At 40.5% G+C, this 17,228-nt stretch overlaps 1 protein-coding gene and 1 long non-coding RNA gene across 4 annotated transcripts; one reads left to right on the top strand and one right to left on the bottom strand.

The window, feature by feature from the left end:
* Positions 1–66: 66 nt before the first annotated feature.
* On the bottom strand, positions 67–9,054 carry plp1a (proteolipid protein 1a). 3 transcript variants are annotated; one of them, XM_086084183.1, is made up of 7 exons: positions 8,887–9,054; positions 6,226–6,412; positions 5,354–5,510; positions 4,910–5,078; positions 3,479–3,552; positions 3,322–3,387; positions 67–613 (listed from the first exon to the last, which is right to left on the bottom strand). In XM_086084183.1, the coding sequence occupies exons 1-7, from the start codon at positions 8,888–8,890 to the stop codon at positions 464–466; spliced, it is 807 nt and encodes a 268-aa protein (XP_085940309.1). In that variant the 5' UTR covers positions 8,891–9,054; the 3' UTR covers positions 67–463. The 3 variants fall into 3 exon arrangements, with proteins under 3 accessions (XP_085940309.1, XP_085940307.1, XP_085940308.1); XM_086084181.1 differs by having other exon boundaries at positions 469–2,934; XM_086084182.1 differs by having other exon boundaries at positions 469–2,934; positions 4,933–5,078.
* Positions 9,055–9,927: 873 nt separating this feature from the next.
* On the top strand, positions 9,928–16,806 carry LOC147168697 (uncharacterized). The gene is made up of 5 exons (XR_015095901.1): positions 9,928–10,026; positions 12,419–12,531; positions 13,430–13,560; positions 16,508–16,619; positions 16,691–16,806. It is a non-coding gene; the product is annotated as an uncharacterized LOC147168697 (long non-coding RNA).
* The last annotated feature ends 422 nt before the right edge of the window (positions 16,807–17,228 follow it).

Here is a 17,228-nt window from a genome sequence, read left to right as displayed (position 1 = left end):
TAATCAGATGCAGCAAAAAAACATCTAGAGTATTTTTTGGGGCACAGATTCTGACAAAACTGACAAGATTTTTACCTCCATTCCTTCAATTCATTAAATTTTACTGTTGCAAGGTAGCTGAAAAGGTATGGTGAATTCTACATTTCTCCTCATGTGCCACCACTTACGTCCTTGTAGTGCATAATAGCATTTTTATTCTCCCTTCACTAAAAAGCACATCACACATCGAAATTCCCCACAAGTTATATTGCGAAGGAACCGACTGTACGAGGAACATAACAGTAAATTGGCACTAGACGCTGACACATAACGGCTCAGTACAAACAAAACTTCCAAGCGATCGCTGATCGGGGTCATATAGCTCGCTAGGCAAACACAAAATAGCCAATTTCCCGTGAAAACAGAAGACAATGAAGGGACTCGTAGGTTTGCGATTTGAACAAATTACAATGAAAAAAACGTGTCAGGAACAGTCGGATAAATTTGCCGGGTAGGGGGATCGCAGCGTCCCTCCTCGATCCCGCATTAGCTGGCCGTACAGGTCGTAGTCCTGCTTCTTGGCCCTGCAGCTCAGCCTCCTCAGGTTCATCGCCAGCTGCATGGCGGAGTGCACCTGAGGACAAAAGAAGAAAATACAGAACGGCTGCATGGGCATCGCACAGCGTGTCAGCAAGCCAAAGATGGAGTGTTTATGCCTGGAAAATAAATCTTTCAGGCGCGCTGCGCAAAAACTAATGTTCCTTTTATTATCAAATAACAACAGAAAAAAACAACAACAAAAACAAACAGCCAGATAAAGCTTTCATCAAAAATAAAACTACGTTGCTAGTTTACAAAAATGTTAATACTGCATCAGTAAGTCGAAAATGTTATACAATAACTACCACAAAATTCCTTGAGAATAACAACGCAAATTTTATGTAATAAAATGAGTCATTAATACATTGATAGACAAACAGCAGAGACATTTTGTTTTGTTTGCTGCGATTAGGGCTGAACAATTCATCAATAATTGCTTATTAGCGTGTATCCAATAAGAGACATGTATGTTTTAGATCGTGGCCTTAAAACGGACTCATCCCAAAAGTGGTTTTTAATCTCGTGAGGTAGCACTTTTGCCAACAATTTCAGACCGTACTCGATCATACGTGTAACAAGAATGTCCTTTTGTTGTGGGAAACAAACAACAAAATAATCTCAAATTCCTTTAGCCAGCTCACTTGCAATCCATCATTTCCATTGTTGGACAGGAGGTGGAGGTCATGGTTGCTGTCCCATTGACGCTTCACAAAACGGGACCCTTGACACGTGACCCCTGGTGGAGACTCGTCTCGCAGCTGGCCCCCAAACTGATTTTTCATTGGCCACTTTTTTCCAAAAAAAGCCTACTCCATTGTGGAGGCGGCTCGTGAGAAAAGTCCCAGAGGTCAGCTGGGAGACTGCAAATGTGTGCTCGCCTGCCACCATGACAACCAGATGTGAGGAATGGTAGCCAAGGTTACCCATAATCCCCATTGTCTGCTGCGCGGGTTGCAAATTGGCTTTTTAGTTCATGTTAATTTATTACTGCCTTTTGAGCTTGTTTTGAGAATGCTGCGAGGCAAAAATGGTAGTTTTCAGCATCAAAACTATCCCAATACGGGTCAAAAAGGGGCACAGCCAACTTTTTGGGTTATTCATTCGACCCAGCTTTTGCTATTATTTATAAGGGGGGGGGGGGGTGTAAATTCATAACAATGGGTTGTTTGGTGGGTTCGCAATGATTTTAAAATACATAAGTTTTCGTTTTTTGTCCCCCCTAACCCAATTTCTTGAAGAAAACATGTACTGAATTTATCAGCTTTTTATTTATTTTTTAATTTTTTTAAATTTATGCACCCTTAATGCTGGATCAATAATTAAACCGACCCATTAACCTGGGTCAGTTTTACCCAACTTTGGGTGTTTTTGCAAAAGAAAAATATTGGTTTGTTTGTACAAAACAAACCAAGGTTGGGCCAATTTTACCAACTTTTTTTTTTTTTAACAGACCAACCCAAAGTTCGGTCAATTAACATGATTAATTTTACACAAAATTGGCTTGTTTTGTACAAAACAACCTAAAGTTGGGTCAACTAACCTAGGTCAATTTTTCCCAACATTCACAAGCCAGAGATGGTTTAATTGGGTACATTTTTGTGTGCGTGTGTATGAACCAACCCAAAGTTGGCTCAATTAACTTGGGTCAATTTGACCCATCTTTGGGTTGTTTTGTCAAAACTAAACATTGGTTTGTTTTGTACAAAACCAAGAAAGTTGGGACAAATTTTACCCAACTTTTGGGTTGTTTTGTATAAAACAAACCAAGGTAGTTGGGTCAACGTCAAATTGACCCAAATTGGGTCGTTTCTGACCCATTGTCCCCTCTCCCTCCCCACTCCTCGATGCATTTCAATGTGCACCTGTTATAAACTGATTTTTGCTATTCATGGACCGGCCCGGCCCCTATCTCCAATGAATAGCGCCACCCACTGTACCCCAAAAAGTTAGATCATTCCTTTTTGACCTATATTGGGTTACCGTTTTTAGTGTATAACCTCCAGCAAATCAAAAAAGAAAACCTCACAATCAAAATCAAAATACAGTAGTTTAGTGATGTGGCATCGGAATAAAACTGACGCATGCATCAACCCTCATAGAAAAGTAAAAGAACAACATAAGATGGAAAAAAAAAAAAGTTTTGAAAGTCTTTTGCCGTGTAAACACCCAAGTGTGTAGACAGGCCCTTAAGTGATGAAAAGGAAGAAAGTGGTTGCAGTTCCTCGAAATCCCCGTGCTGTGCTGACCGTGCAGACAGGAAGTTCATTGGCCAGCCTAACACCGTGCACCTATGCCCTTCCTCCCCAGATAGCGCAGCACGGCAAAGTTATAGGTGGTCGACACCGTATAGGTCAGCTGGAAGAAGAGAACAGCAGACAGGGGAGGGGGCGAAGGAGAGGGATGGGGGGGGGGGGGGGGCGCTCATTAGAAGAGAGCAAAAACAAAGACATGATGAACTGCTAATGACATTCATTTGATCCCGCCCGTGTAATAGGCTATGTAATGGGCCATGGGAGTATAATGGCCCCACCATTTTGCCTGGCTGGGAAACCAGCAGACATTACAGCACTGTGATGATGTTTGTGTCAGCTGAGACCGGAGAACAGAGAGCGATAGTCCTCAAAGTCATCAGTCATGCGGGCCCGGGATGCCTCGTCGCCTCCGCTTGCGCCGTCACCAGTCACATGAGCCGTAAATACCGCCAAAAGGCCAAAGCGCCGCGGCGGACGGATAATCACTCACCAGGGCCATGAGGGTGATGCCCGCGCCGACAAAGGCGGCGATGTAGAGGTCGTAGGTCATCCGGTACTGATAGCAGAAGATTTGCATTAAAAACACGCGCGTGTGTGTGTTTGTGTGTGTGTGTGTGCTTCAAGCGCAATCTTTTGGCCTCTCTTACCTCTCTCGTCTTGCAAATGGTGGCCAAAGTGATGCCACAAGCTTTCCCCGGCACGGCGTCCCACGGCAAGAGCTCTGTTGACGACAAGGCGCTCTAATCAATTGGATGCATTCAGCGCGCGCACGATTTATGATTTCAGGTTCGCTATTTGTCCGCCTGCTATAAAATACCAAGCAACAACACAGGCCCGGGTCCAAAGTGTATTGACGTCTGCATTAAAGAAAGAAAAGAAAAGAAAAAAGAAAAAAAGAGAAAAAAACTCTGCTTTTGAGCAACTGCTGTAAATTAAGGAGGCTATTTTTACTTGCTGTTTATTACAATAGCAGCAGGGGAGTTTGCAAAGAAGTGACTTTTCAAAGAGAAAGCAGACCCCCTGCTAAGTTTTTTTTTCTTTCCCCCTCACCAATAAAATCAATGAGTGAAAGGGAACGATAAATACTTAATGGCCAAAATGAGAAAACTTTTACAACAGTTCAGAATTTCTTTTTCATTGTGCTTTATTGTTTAAATGAGGTCTGAAAAAGCTACCAGATACACAAGCTGGATCACATTCAAATTAAACTTTAAAGGGGTTTTCCCCGCCTCAAATCAAAACAGGTGATTTGTAACTATGGATACAATCAGGAGAGGTTCGAATCGGAGACGGCTTTATGCGTCCCTAAACTTATTTTGGTTGCCAGTTTAAAAAATATGTATTTTTTTTCTCTGGTAAAATCTGTTTTTGGAGCGTTTCTTTCTTTTTATTTTATTTTAAATTTGATCTACAAAAGCTTGTACAATATAGATTTTCTCATGTGTTGTAATTTATTATCATTTAATTCCAGAAGTTGCTGAACCTAATACTAAATTCATTAACATATTACACTTTATTATTGTTATATTTATTTATTATTATTATTATTATTATTATTATTATTATGAAAACCTAATGTGGTAGACAAAAAATGAGGGCAGATTCAGAATCAGCGCAAAACACTCATCTAGAAAATGTACTTGTAGAGCAGAGAGAAAAATAAATAAATAAAAATTGGCAGATTTTTTGGGGGGTGAAGCGAAGGTTTGATTCCCTTTGTCTTATGGTGGAATGCATTAAAAATAAAAACAATTGGAAAAAAAAAACTGATTGATTTTTGCTGATATAAAAAAAAAAGAAGCTTTATATTTGCTGATTAAATCATCAGATTAAATTGGTTGGGTCATAATTATGCATTTAAATTTCACCCATTACAAAACATTGGTCTAATTTTTTATGTATTCATATTTTTCCTGATACTAGATATACAACTACAATTTTTTTATTAATGAAATATCTTCTCATATGCATTCCGGAAGTTTATCACTTTACTCGCCACTGCCACCTCTGGCCGAAAGCCAACAATTGGGATTTTCATGCGACAAACACAATTGGCAAGTATTCCAAATGAACTTTACTGTATTGCCGCGCATCCACACACAGCTGGTTGATGCTCGCTGGGGTCTCCGTCAGCTCGTCGATGGTGTGGCAGGTGGCCCCCATGTTGTAGAAGAAATAGACGGGCAGCGTGGACAAAGCGAACACCAGGAGCCACAGCAGAGACAGCACGTACGTCATCACTATGAACTGCGCGAGAAAGCAGGATTGACGTCATTTGCCTGCGAGTGTACTCAAAGTGTGTTTTTATAATGCTTCATTTAGAGAGCACATTAACCTCTTCTCTGATTATCACTTAAAACGTCTCGCTCCTGCGACACAATCACTCAACACATGCTTTGTGGCCTCATCTTCCCCAAAGGGCTTTTAACAGGCCTTTTGATTTTCAGCTCGGGCACCCGGCGGGACCGATGTGTATTAAGCCACATCCAATCTTCCCCATTACTCACTGCGGCGCGTCTCACCGTGGAGCTGAGGCAGCGGCCGCACATGGTGCTGCGGAACTCCCCGAAGGTTTGCTTGGCCACGCTCGTGGTGTAGAAGCCTTCGGCCAGCAGCATGATGCAGTAGAGGAAGAAAAACGAGGCCAGACCGTAGATGACATACTGGAAATACTGAATGCTACGAAGGGTGGAAGAGAGCGACTGGTAAAATACACACATTGAAAAAAATTAAAAATAATCCAAATGCACTCTTTTGGGTAAAAAATAACCCAATTATGGGTAAAAAAAAATGGACAGATCCTCTACTTTGGTCAATTTCACCCAACTTTTGAGTCAAAACTTGGGCCAAATCTTCTAGCTGGTTTAGATTGACCCAACTTTAGATAAAAAATTGGGTCATTTTGTATTAAAAAAAACAGAAAGTTGGGTCCGATCCTCTACTTGGGTTTATTTGACACCATTCTGGGTCAAAATTGGGTCATTATATATAAATCAACTCAGAAAGTTGGGTCAGATTCTCTACTTGGGTTAGTTTGATACAATTTTGGGTAAAAAATTTAGATCATCTGCTTGGGTTAATTTGTCACAACTTTCTAGGTTGTTCTGTATATATATATATATATATATATAAAAGATTTTTTGTATACAACAACCCATAAAGTTGGGTCAGATCCTCTATTGGGTTAATTTGACCCAACTTTGGGTAAAAAGTTGGGTAATTTTGTATAAAACAACCCATAAAGTTGGGTCAGATCCTCTATTGGGTTAATTTGACCCAACTTTTGATTGGCATATTTTGGATCCGTAATTGGGTTACTTTTGACCCCACTGTTTTTAAGAGTGTGTATTTCATTTAACACAATCCCGTCTTGACGTAAAAATTTGGCACATACATGTAAGCGAGGGTGATGTAATCCTGCAGGTTACGAGCGAAGTAGGTCTCGATGAGCCTTTCGGTCTCCGTGAGCGCCTGGTGACCGCATCCGCAGAAGAGGGCGATGCCGGAGAAGCAGAGCAGCGTGGCGACCAGAGAGCAGTACGGTATCCCACCCAGGCAACGCATACAGCACTCGTAGCAACCTGACAACAACACAAAACCATATATATATATATATATATATATATATATATATATATATTAGGGGTGTGAATTGCCTAGTACCTGCCGATTCAATTCGTATCACGATTCATAGGTCGCGATTCAATTCGTTGCCGATTAATTTTAAACTCAAATTTAGAAAATACTAATCAGTAAACTTGTACATGTACACTGTAAGATTTGTATGAAAATGTATTTATTTATCAGAAAAAACAGGCTTATAACTGAGCCACTGCAGTTAACAAACAGGTTGCAGTCTGTTTCATGTTAGAACAGCACTGAAATAAAATATTAAGGCTTAATGTTCCATTAATACAACATTCTTCCATGCTTAATGTGTGAATCCTAACCGTAAGTAAGACGTTTTGTTGAATTTTCCCATAAAAAAATTGATGTTTAAAAATCTATTCGGCCGCATATCGAATCGATTTGAGAATTGTGCGCTGTAATATCGCAATATATTGCCAAATCGATTTTTTCTAACACCCCTTATATTATTATTATTATTATTATTATTATTATAGAGAGAGATAGATAGTTCAGTCCTAATCTAAATATTGTATTAATTCATTCTAATTACAGATCCCTCTTAGGGGCCATCTGCTGCCATACAAACTTCTTTCCACTTTCTAAAGCTTCCTTTGGTCGTGTGTTGCGTGAATGGACGCAGTGGTCAAGGCCATGCGTCCGACTCGACCCCAGCTCGCACCCTGACTCCATTCACGAGGCAGCATGGCGACTGTGAGAAAAAGGAGGAGGCTGACCGAGATAGATGCCGCTTTTGTGACTGCAAAAGACAACAGTCTTTGTCCCACGTGTTGGCGGGGGCACAAGGGCCGCCAATGTCCCACAAACAAAAGCCAGAGGCACCTCCATGCTCGCCACATTCATTGACTCCCTTCAGAGGAGAAAGTGCGATAATAGTGAGCAGTCACGTGACCGCAAAAGGATGGAAAACGCCAACAATGCAACAGTGTGAAGGCAAGCGTTAACATTGTTAACATTTTTTTACTGTTTCAATTGATATTTTAACCGTTTTGAATTCAGTTATAGCTGTGTAGTAATAAGAAAACAGTTCATTCAAATTTACTCGATGTATAGTGTCTTTGTTTTAGTCCCTGGGAAAGGAATGTCTAATAAGGTTTCTGTTCTTATCTATAAAGGGGTGTATGTTTAGAAGAGTGCAAGACGGTTCATAAATCATCAGGTCAAGAAAGGGCCGGGACTAATTATTTTCCTACATCTGGAGTGGACTAAGATACGAGCTGAAGATTTATTATCTGCTTTTTTTGTATTTCACTCTTGCCACAAAGACAGGAGACAGTCTGTAAACACTGTTTTTGTATAAGTTGGGATGGGTCCACTAGGAAGACACATTTAGGAACAACTGCTGATTCAGTGGGGTCCCTTTATGACTTCAGAAATTTCTGAATAAATTTCTTGCAAAAAAAGCCTCTCAACTTTGAGTTTTATTTTTAACATGCAAGAAAACAAAGAAACGTTTTCTATCAATGCCAGCGCAAAAACTGCATGCGAGTACATGCACACAGGATGACAGACTGCGGTTGGTACCATCGCGGGCAGCAGTGCCAAGCGTATAGAGCACATAAACACAAGGACATCGCTGTTCTGGCAAAGTGTGTATCTTTCCTCAAAAGGAGGGCCACTTTTCCAAATGACACTCTATAGGGGCAGACGCACACTTGCAATTTTCCACATTAGGCCAGCAGAGAAGCGGGGAGAAAATAACAGCCAAGCATCCATTAAATGTCTTCCGTTACATGGCCGGGGGCCAATCGCGACCGCGATTGGGTGAGAGCCCGAACAAGTTGCGAAGCAAATCACAGCGAGAGAGATGGCGTTCACAGTTATTTCACACTTTTTCCTAGCAAAAACACCTCGCGTGTCCCCCACACCCTTTGGGAGGCAGGTGAGAGCATTAAAAACACCATTTTGTGAAGCCCACACACACAAAAACAGCACCTAAAAGGCCACAACATTAGGCACAGACATGGCTGCCCTTACAAATAATGTTGGGAATTTTGCTGTGGTTACAATTCCACTTTATTTTTCACTTAGCATTATAAGGACAGATTTTTGGGATACAATTTTTGTATTCACTCAAGTGTACCTAATGTTGTGGCCTGTCGAAATGGGTAAATAATCAAATGCTGCCACAGGTGCATTTGATTATTTAATTAGCGACGTCAAAAAAAGTCTAACTCCACAGTATTATATTTATAAATAACTGCATTTACAGGTTATTTTCCAAATAAATTACTCAAACAAATCAAGTCAAAAAAAGCATTTTAAAAGCCGATCGAGTGACAGAGAAGTTTGCTCCCGTCCTCCAGTCATAACCCAAATTCCGATGGTGCCGTTCTAACTATCAGAAGTGATTTTACTTCTTTCTTTTCTTCTTCTTCTTCTTGAAGTAGTAACGAAGAAGTCTCACCCATGTCTGCCAGGATGCGTGGAGGACTTGAAGGCTTGTGTCGTGCTCCGCAGCTGCTCCAATGATGAGATGCGCCAACTCGGCCCCCGCGTTATCAATCCGGTTCGCCCCAACAATGGACAGAGCCATCAGCCATGGCTGATTGCTACAACAATCTTAAAGCAACAACGTCGCCTTTCAATGAGCTCCAAATGCGGGGAGGGGGATAATGAAGAGGCCAATTTGGTCACAGACTACTTTGTTATTTACGCAAAGACGCCAAAAGGGCGACTTCATGCAAGTGGAGACTTTGTTTCTTCAAAATTTCACAATTTTATATTGGAATCTTGCCGTCACTTTAAATCCAGATGTTGCCTTGCAAAATGATTAGAAACGGATGTGACTCTTTTAGAGGAAGAGGTGGGTTTTTTTTGCGATTCTGTACAGCGGCATTGAGGTTTGCAAAAGTCCAGGGATTTTTAAATTGCAAACTAATAAATCTATTTACAGAAATCAATGGGAATTGTTAAAGTTAAAATTTTGTCAGGCAACATCAGATTTTGAGGGGACCTCTTCTGTGGGACACCTGGGGTGGTCTAATGTCCTCCAGGACTGGTGTGGTATTATGATATCGAATTGCTCATTTTAATCCTTTTTAAAAAAAAAATATATCAGGCGTAATGACAGTGAAACATTCACTGAGCTTTTATTTTGTCATTCAACATAAGATTTTGATGGGACCTTTTTTGTGGGACACCTGGGGTGATCTAATGTCCTCCAAGACTGGTGTGGTATTACAATATTGAATTGCTAATTTTTAATTAATATTTTATTTTTAATTAAGTGTGTTGACAGTGAAATATGGTGAATTAACCGACTTTTATTTTGAAAGTGGCGTTCGCTGCTCGTCTGCGGCTCATTACCGTAATGTCTAGTAACAACAAAATAAGTGGCGGCTCGCTTGAGAGGGTTCATTTTGAGGGGAGGCTGGCTTGACCGCAGTCTCTCTCTTAAAACTGGGCTGCAGACTTTAATCATAACCGAAAAGGGCGTGCGGTCTCACGCTGATGACGTACCACTCTGTGACACGTTAGTGCGTCGGCATATAACCAAACATTATTGCTACAGGAATTAACTATAAAATTGTGACAGTAGCTCCAGGTAAGAGTGGCGGTTCTCTGATACTGTGATGACGTAGAGTGGCACTAGATTAGAATGAGTAGTACAATTAATAAATACCATGCATAAATAATTACAGTGAAGCAATTTAGCCACATGTGCTTCTACTCAACAGGTGGAGACGAGCTTGTTTACCTGCCAGTTAAGTAGAAGCACATGTGGCTATTTCCCAGCAATTTCATCTATATTTCTTCATAATAGCTTTCATAAGTAAAAATGTGTCACTTAAAATAACCCAAGTACTCCCGTGTGGTATCACAGCAAGTACTGCGCACAGTGCCTCTTGAGATAATTCTTTGCAGTGCCACAGAAAAGTTCTCTGAATACAGAAGTTTTTCTTTTTTTTCTTTTTTTTTAAACAGTGTTGGTAGTTTTCGTTGCTGTATATTGTAATGCCAGAAATAATCCTGTGAATATTTTGGGCTCGGGCCAAACTATCTTTCCATGCGAGCGTCACAAGTTCTCCTCCATAAAAATGGATGTGCTCCTCTTGAGTGTGCACTTTTTTGAACACGGCCGCATTCGGCATCGTTGATCTTAGGTGAGTGAGCCTCATGGAGTGTGCGCGCTCATTCAGCTCAGCCCCTTGGCCAAAAAAAGAAAAAGAAGAAAGAAAAAAAAAAAAGAGTCTGAGCTTAATCACGACCACTAGGTGGCACCTTTCCTCTGCCACAATTTCCCGCAATTCTCATCCCATACCGTTATCCTTTGCATCTCTTTAACATCCAATAATCTGCTCTAGAAAAATGTTAGCTATTATCAGCAAGCGCAAGATTTATTTTTTATAAACGTGTCTTAATTTGTGCCCCGCATGAGTACATTTAATGGAATATATAGTATTGCAAACGGTGGCTATGCGATGTTGTCATGCAGCTTTTTATTTCCTCTCCAAATTAATCTACTTACTCTCACAGTACAGCCCCATTAGATAATTTATTTTGGAGCTAGCAGCCACAAAATCCTCAGAGAGACAGCCATGTTATACAAGTCTTGCTCTCCTCTAACCAGGCTGTTACATCATGTTTTACTACCTCTCATTTGGGATTCCCCCCCCACACTCTTTTTACCCCCATGGGTGAGAATTTATTACTGCTGCCTCAAAGTGAAATTAGTACGACTACGCAAATACGACCCTACTGCTTACCTCGAAACTGTGCATAGATGGCATACGGTGGATATAAAAAGTCTACACACCCCATTCAAATGCCAGGTTTTGTGATCATTTCAAAACTTTTTACCTTTAACCTGTATTATTAAATATTTTTGAGAGGGGACACACTTACCACTATTTTAAGGGCCTCTGGTTAATCCCACATAAGATTGTTGTTATTTTTATTTATTTTTTCCTGAGCAGAAAGAAGCCTTAAGGTTTTGTGCATCGACTGCTATTTGGAACTGTTCATAATTCAATCCATGCTGCCACTATCATGCTTCACTGTATATACATTATACACTCTAAAAACAGTTGGGTCAAAAATAATCCAGTTTGACTCAGTTTGTTTTAACAACCCAGGGAGTTGAGTAAAATGTACGCAAGTTGTGGATAGGTCTCTTTTTGACCAAACAGTTTTTAGAGTGTTTCATCACAAAGCTTGAGACTTGGCAGGTAAAAAGTGAAAGCATTATTTTGCCCTCTTTATTTTAATTTGCTACTTTGTACTGTAAAAACAGTTGGATAAAAAACAACCCAATTAGAATTAATTTGGTTGACCCAAATTGACACAAGTAGTGTGTAGGTTCTTTTTTTTTTATTTATTCTTTTCCTTCTTTCTTTCTTTTTTTATTTTAAACCAAAATTAGGTTACTTTTTACCCAACTGTTGTTACAGTGTACTTCATAACCCTGCTTGAGACTTGATAGGTAAAACAAGTAAAATAAATAAATAAGTAAATACATAAATAATAATAATAATAATAATAATAATAAAACCTTGCCTTTCCTAGTTTAATTTTCTGTCTTGACCTCTAAAAATAGTTGGGTCAAAAATAACCCAAATTGAGTCCAAATAGGACTGACCCAACTTTCCCCCTCTAATAGTTGGGTCAAATGAACCCAACCCAAGTCGGGGTTTTTTGTTGGTTAATCATCTGACCCAACTTTTTGGGTCAAATAATTAACCTAAAAAGTTGGGTCGGACCCTTTTTGACCAAGTTTGGGGCATTTTTGACCCAACTGTTTTTTCTTACTTAGTTTGATACTTTAATCGTGTCAAGGCATACAAATGGCATGATTTCTTTGAATAATGTGCTTTCTTTGCTTTAAAACAATGAGCCTGTTGGGTTGCAGTCAAAAATATAGCTTTTGGTTGCAATCCAACTCTGTGGGTGAGAAGCGTAGACCTCACCTTGTTCTTTTCCTCTGCTGCCTTTTGCAGGGCCTCCTGCGGTCATGTCGAGGCTTCCTCTCTGGGGACTTTCACTACCTCCACACAGGAGGAACATTACACCTCCTTATGTGCCTAACTACTTTACTGGCCAACATGATAAGGTCCAATCATATCAGAAGTCCATTACCTAGTTTGAGGTGGGGGAGGGTGGTCACGGGGAATGCATTCTCTTTGGTTGATTGACTATATTATGAAGGCTTACACAGAACATGATCAACACGTAATGCTTTCATCGGTGTAGAAAGCTGAGATTGCCACGATAGCAAAAAGTCCAAATGGTCATAATGTGTTTGTACTTGGATACTTGACAGCCATAATGTTGACATTTGATGCTTGTTTATCAATACTGTAGCAATCAAAAGCAATATATCATACTTCCTAAATTCATCAGCCACCTATATGGAAAATATAGATCAGATGTCACTTAAAGAACATCAATGTGTCGGTAACTTTAGACCTGAGATGATGCTTTATAGGAATGATTCCCGCTAATGGGAGATAACCAGGTATGTCATGGGAACTCGTCTTCTTTCCCTCAATTATACATTTTTTGGCCATCTCTCTATGCCAGTGACAGGCAGAATAATTAAATCTTCCACTAGATGTCAGAAGGTACGTAATTAACCTGTTTTACATACTTTTTGTGACAATTTTGTTGGTGATGTGATTTGATGGTGTGCACTGAGATGTTTTTCCAACAAATATGTGCCTTGGCTCAATTAAGGTTGGTAAACATGGCTTTAAAGTGAAACACTTTTGCACTTTCGCTGTTGACGAGCTGTCAGAAAATTCAACAAATTGCATTATTAAAATAAGAGAAGCCTTTGAGAAATATTTGACTCGCATGCAAGCTCATTTCCTCCCTGACAGTGTGCAGGTGAAGATTACACATGTTGCTTGCTTTATTCGGGTTCTCATTTAAGGCGTATTTGTCTTTGTGTGCAATCTTATTCTCATCAAAGTGCCCTTTCTTGCTGCGTTGTTGATTTCTTCCTCCAGACGTTGATGTAGGGAACAGCTGTCAACAGCGAGCTAGCAGACAGATGCAAGCAACGCGCCCCGGCACACAAACTGTGTCAGACGACCCTTTGAAGCTGTTTCAACCAAAACGTCGTGCAGCCCCCGTCCAGGTGGGTGCATTATCCAATTGGCAAAGCTCCATCCCCAGCTCCGTCATTCAACAGCAGATTAACCGACACACTGCTGCTAGATGGAGGTGCTTTCCATAAATGCCTGACCACAATGAAGCCATGATGCTCTCCTAAATGTTGTCCCACAGCAAACGCTGAACAAATATGATAGCCTTTGGCAGAGAATCTACTCAGAAATGCTGCACACATGCTCGGATATGATGTAAAAAAATAAAATAAATGCTGGGCTGTTTTGAGAACCCAGTCACTAAGTAACTGTGGAATTATAGCAGATTGGGTTGCTTTTACCCAAGGTTGGGTTAACTATTTTAACCCAGCAGATTGAGTTTAAGATTGGTTGTTTTGCTAACTCACCTGCTAGGTACCTATGGATTTTGAGCAGATTGGGTTACTTTTGCCCAATGTTGGTAAATTATTTTTGACCCAGCAAATTGAGTGAAGATTGGTTGTTTTGCTCACCCACTAGCAGGCTAGCTGTAGATTTTGAGCAAATTGGGTTGCTATTACCCAATGTTGAGAGAATATTTTGATACAGCAGTTTGGGTTGAATATTAGTTGTTTTGCTAACCCAAAGGGAAGCTGTAGATTTTGAGCAAATTGGGCTGCTATTACCCAATGTTGGGATAATCCTTTGATCCAGCAGTTTGGGTTGAATATTAGTTGTTTTGCTAACCCACCCACAGGGAAGCTGTAGATTTTGAGCAGATTGGGTTACGTTTACCCAATGTTGAGTTAAATAATTTGATCCAGCAGTTTGGGTTGAAGATTATTTGTTTTGCTAACCCACTCACGAGGTACCTGTGACTTTTGAGCATATTGGGTTACTTTTACCCAAGATTGGGTTAATTATTTTCACCCAGCAGATTGGCTTGATTGGTTATTTTGCTAACCCACTCCCTGGGTAGCTGTGGAGTCTGAACATATTGGGCTACTTTTACCCAAGGTTGTGTTAATTTTTTTGACCAATCAGATTGGGTTGAAGATTGGTTGTTTTGCTGACCAACTCTCTGGGTAGCTGCGGCTTTACAGCAGATTGGGTTTTTTATTACCCAAGATTGGGTTATTTATTTTGACCCAGAAGATTGGGTGGAAGGTTGGTTATGGGCGGGCTGGAGTTTTTTGCCATTGTTGCCATTTTATGTACTGAAATTGAGGAAAATGTAATCAACGTTCTTTAACACCCAATTTGTGTTACTTTTTGACCCAGCAGTTTTAAGACTGCATATTGTGCACACCTTCATTATGTTAGCTGTAGACATGACTTCTGATGACATGTTTGGATGTAGATGATGTCAAATACTCCAGATAATCATTCGTGCCCTACCAGGTAAACTAAGATGTTCACCTTCCATCACAACGTCTTTGAGGTGGAAAGCAGATATTTATCATTATTTGAGCTCAGAGTTCAAACGCAAACATTCAAAGGGAGGCGTCTTGAAAGCTGCTGTCAATCAAGTTCTAAAACACCAGCCAGGTGGGGGCTTCTTCTCTGATCCAAGCACGTCTTACTTTGATGCACTGCAATGGTTATAATAATTATCACTGGCGCATGTTTTTATTTCAGGGAATATATTTATATAATGCCACCCGTTTGTTTGGCGGGAGGCAGCGATGGCTGCTGGCTAACCATTACAATAACAATAGCTGATCAGTGGTCGTCTGTGCCCAGTCAGGCTATCGACGCTAAAGAGCTTCTTGGCTGGCACACAGATTTGAGATTTGGATGTGTGGCACTGACCTGAACCACCAACATGTCCTATAATCTCTCTCTGGAGATGGGTCCAAGGCAAAAGCTTGGATAGTTGTCATTAACATCTCTCAGTGTGACTATTATACCCACTGAAGTGACCACTTGTGATGTCTGACTATTTGTTTGCGTGACACAGTTAGCACAAGACCTGTTTTCTCGAGAGCGTAGCTATTTTTAAATTTTCTTTACAATATATTATATTGCGGCCCCAACAGTTTGATTAATATTGTGTTTGTGGAATAAGAATTAAGGAGCAAAATCTATCTCAGGGGGCGGCCATTTTGTCACTTGCTGTCACCAAAAAATGACATCGTGATCACTATACGCCATTTTGGTTGTTTACTTTCGCCTCTAACGCTTTCAGGTCAGTACTGGGAAAAAACAACTCGGATATATCCGACTTCCGACCATCCTCGGATGCAGCATAAGAGCTCAGCTTGCGAATGTCACATGACCAAACCCAGAAAACTGTGAGCCAGGATTAGTCGTTAGCCGTTAGACACTGTGATGTCACTTTCAGTCAACAGTAAGTGGCAAAATGGCCGCCCCCTGAGATGGATTTAGCTGCTTAATTACTATTCCACAAAAACTGATAACAATTAACTGTAAAAAAAACAAAAGTCAAAATGAAATAAACCGATAATAATGACAAATCCAAAGCTACCATAATCCTGGTTTTGATTACATTTTTTAAGGTTCTCAAACTTCTCATTGGCAAAAGTCCCATTTTTGCCACCCTACCAAATTTAGCGACCAATCTTACAAGTACATAAAGTGTGAAGCGATACATTGCAGTCATGTTGGTAAACAGATTTGTCTCCTATGTGAGACCATGGGATTAGGAACGACACTGTCTCTTTTTTTTTGTTGTACTGTCAAATTGTTATGGTATGATGTCACCCTATTTACACGGATGACTAAAATCTCGCCATCCCACTTACACTCTATTATATAAACACCATCGAGATGATCTTTTCAACAGTGTGCTGAATGTTAACTGTACGATACTGTAGGCGTACTGGAATCATGCCTTTTGATGTTTGTGATAAAAGAAAACTGCAAGGTCTTCTGTGGGTCACATGACATTGTGTACAGTAAAAAAAAACGACTTTGCTGCTTCACGATTCATCTGCTGCTCAGTGGCGTTGAAATGCCCCGTGTCAAATCCATCCGCAGATAATCCTGAGTCATAAACGGCTTGATATCTGGAAAGTGTTAGTGATCCAGCCACGTGTTCTGTCAGGAAGACCAGCAGATTATTTTTGGGAAAATGGACCAGCTGTGAGAAGTATGCATTATTAGGAAAATGCGCGTATTTCATTTTTTCTCACGATTGACCATCCTTTTGTTTTGTTCCAGCCTGACCGCCTACTGGAGTTTTCCTAGGTCGAGATAAGGTTTCAACTTCATGCCTCGGCGCTCGGCTCTCTTTAAACGCTGACATCTGTATAATGGAGGAAACGGGGTGTCCGGCCAAGTCATGCAATTACTCTCGCCAAACTCTGCTCCATCGCATCTGAAATACATTTTGATTTCCGTAAGGTGCACATGAGGCGATTAACAATGCGCAGGGATTCTCCTCTGTCAGAGTAATGAGATGCCACGAGAAGTTGATATTCACGGCATTTCGTCTGACTTGACTCTTGACTGACCCGCCGTATTTCAGCCCAGGAAAGAAACGCACAATTCCCATTACTTCACAAGCAACCCTTGTTCCCTAGCAGCGAGAGAACCTTAAAGATAGAGGCAGAAAAGCATACCTGCGCGGCTCCAAATGTCATTTATTACAAGTAATGATCTCAACTCAGTCATTGCTCAAGAAAGACCTTTTTCATGCATATATTTTCCCACTGTAGACGATAGCGCGTTCGATAAAGATGAATGTGTCAAATTGAGC

The sequence above is a fragment of the Leptonotus elevatus genome, chromosome 9 (assembly GCF_054856555.1).
Source record: "Leptonotus elevatus isolate MCC_2025b chromosome 9, RoL_Lele_1.0, whole genome shotgun sequence".
NCBI lineage: Eukaryota > Metazoa > Chordata > Actinopteri > Syngnathiformes > Syngnathidae > Leptonotus > Leptonotus elevatus.
The sequence above is the reverse complement of the archived record's forward strand: the minus strand, read 5'-3'. Positions and strand labels throughout refer to the sequence as shown.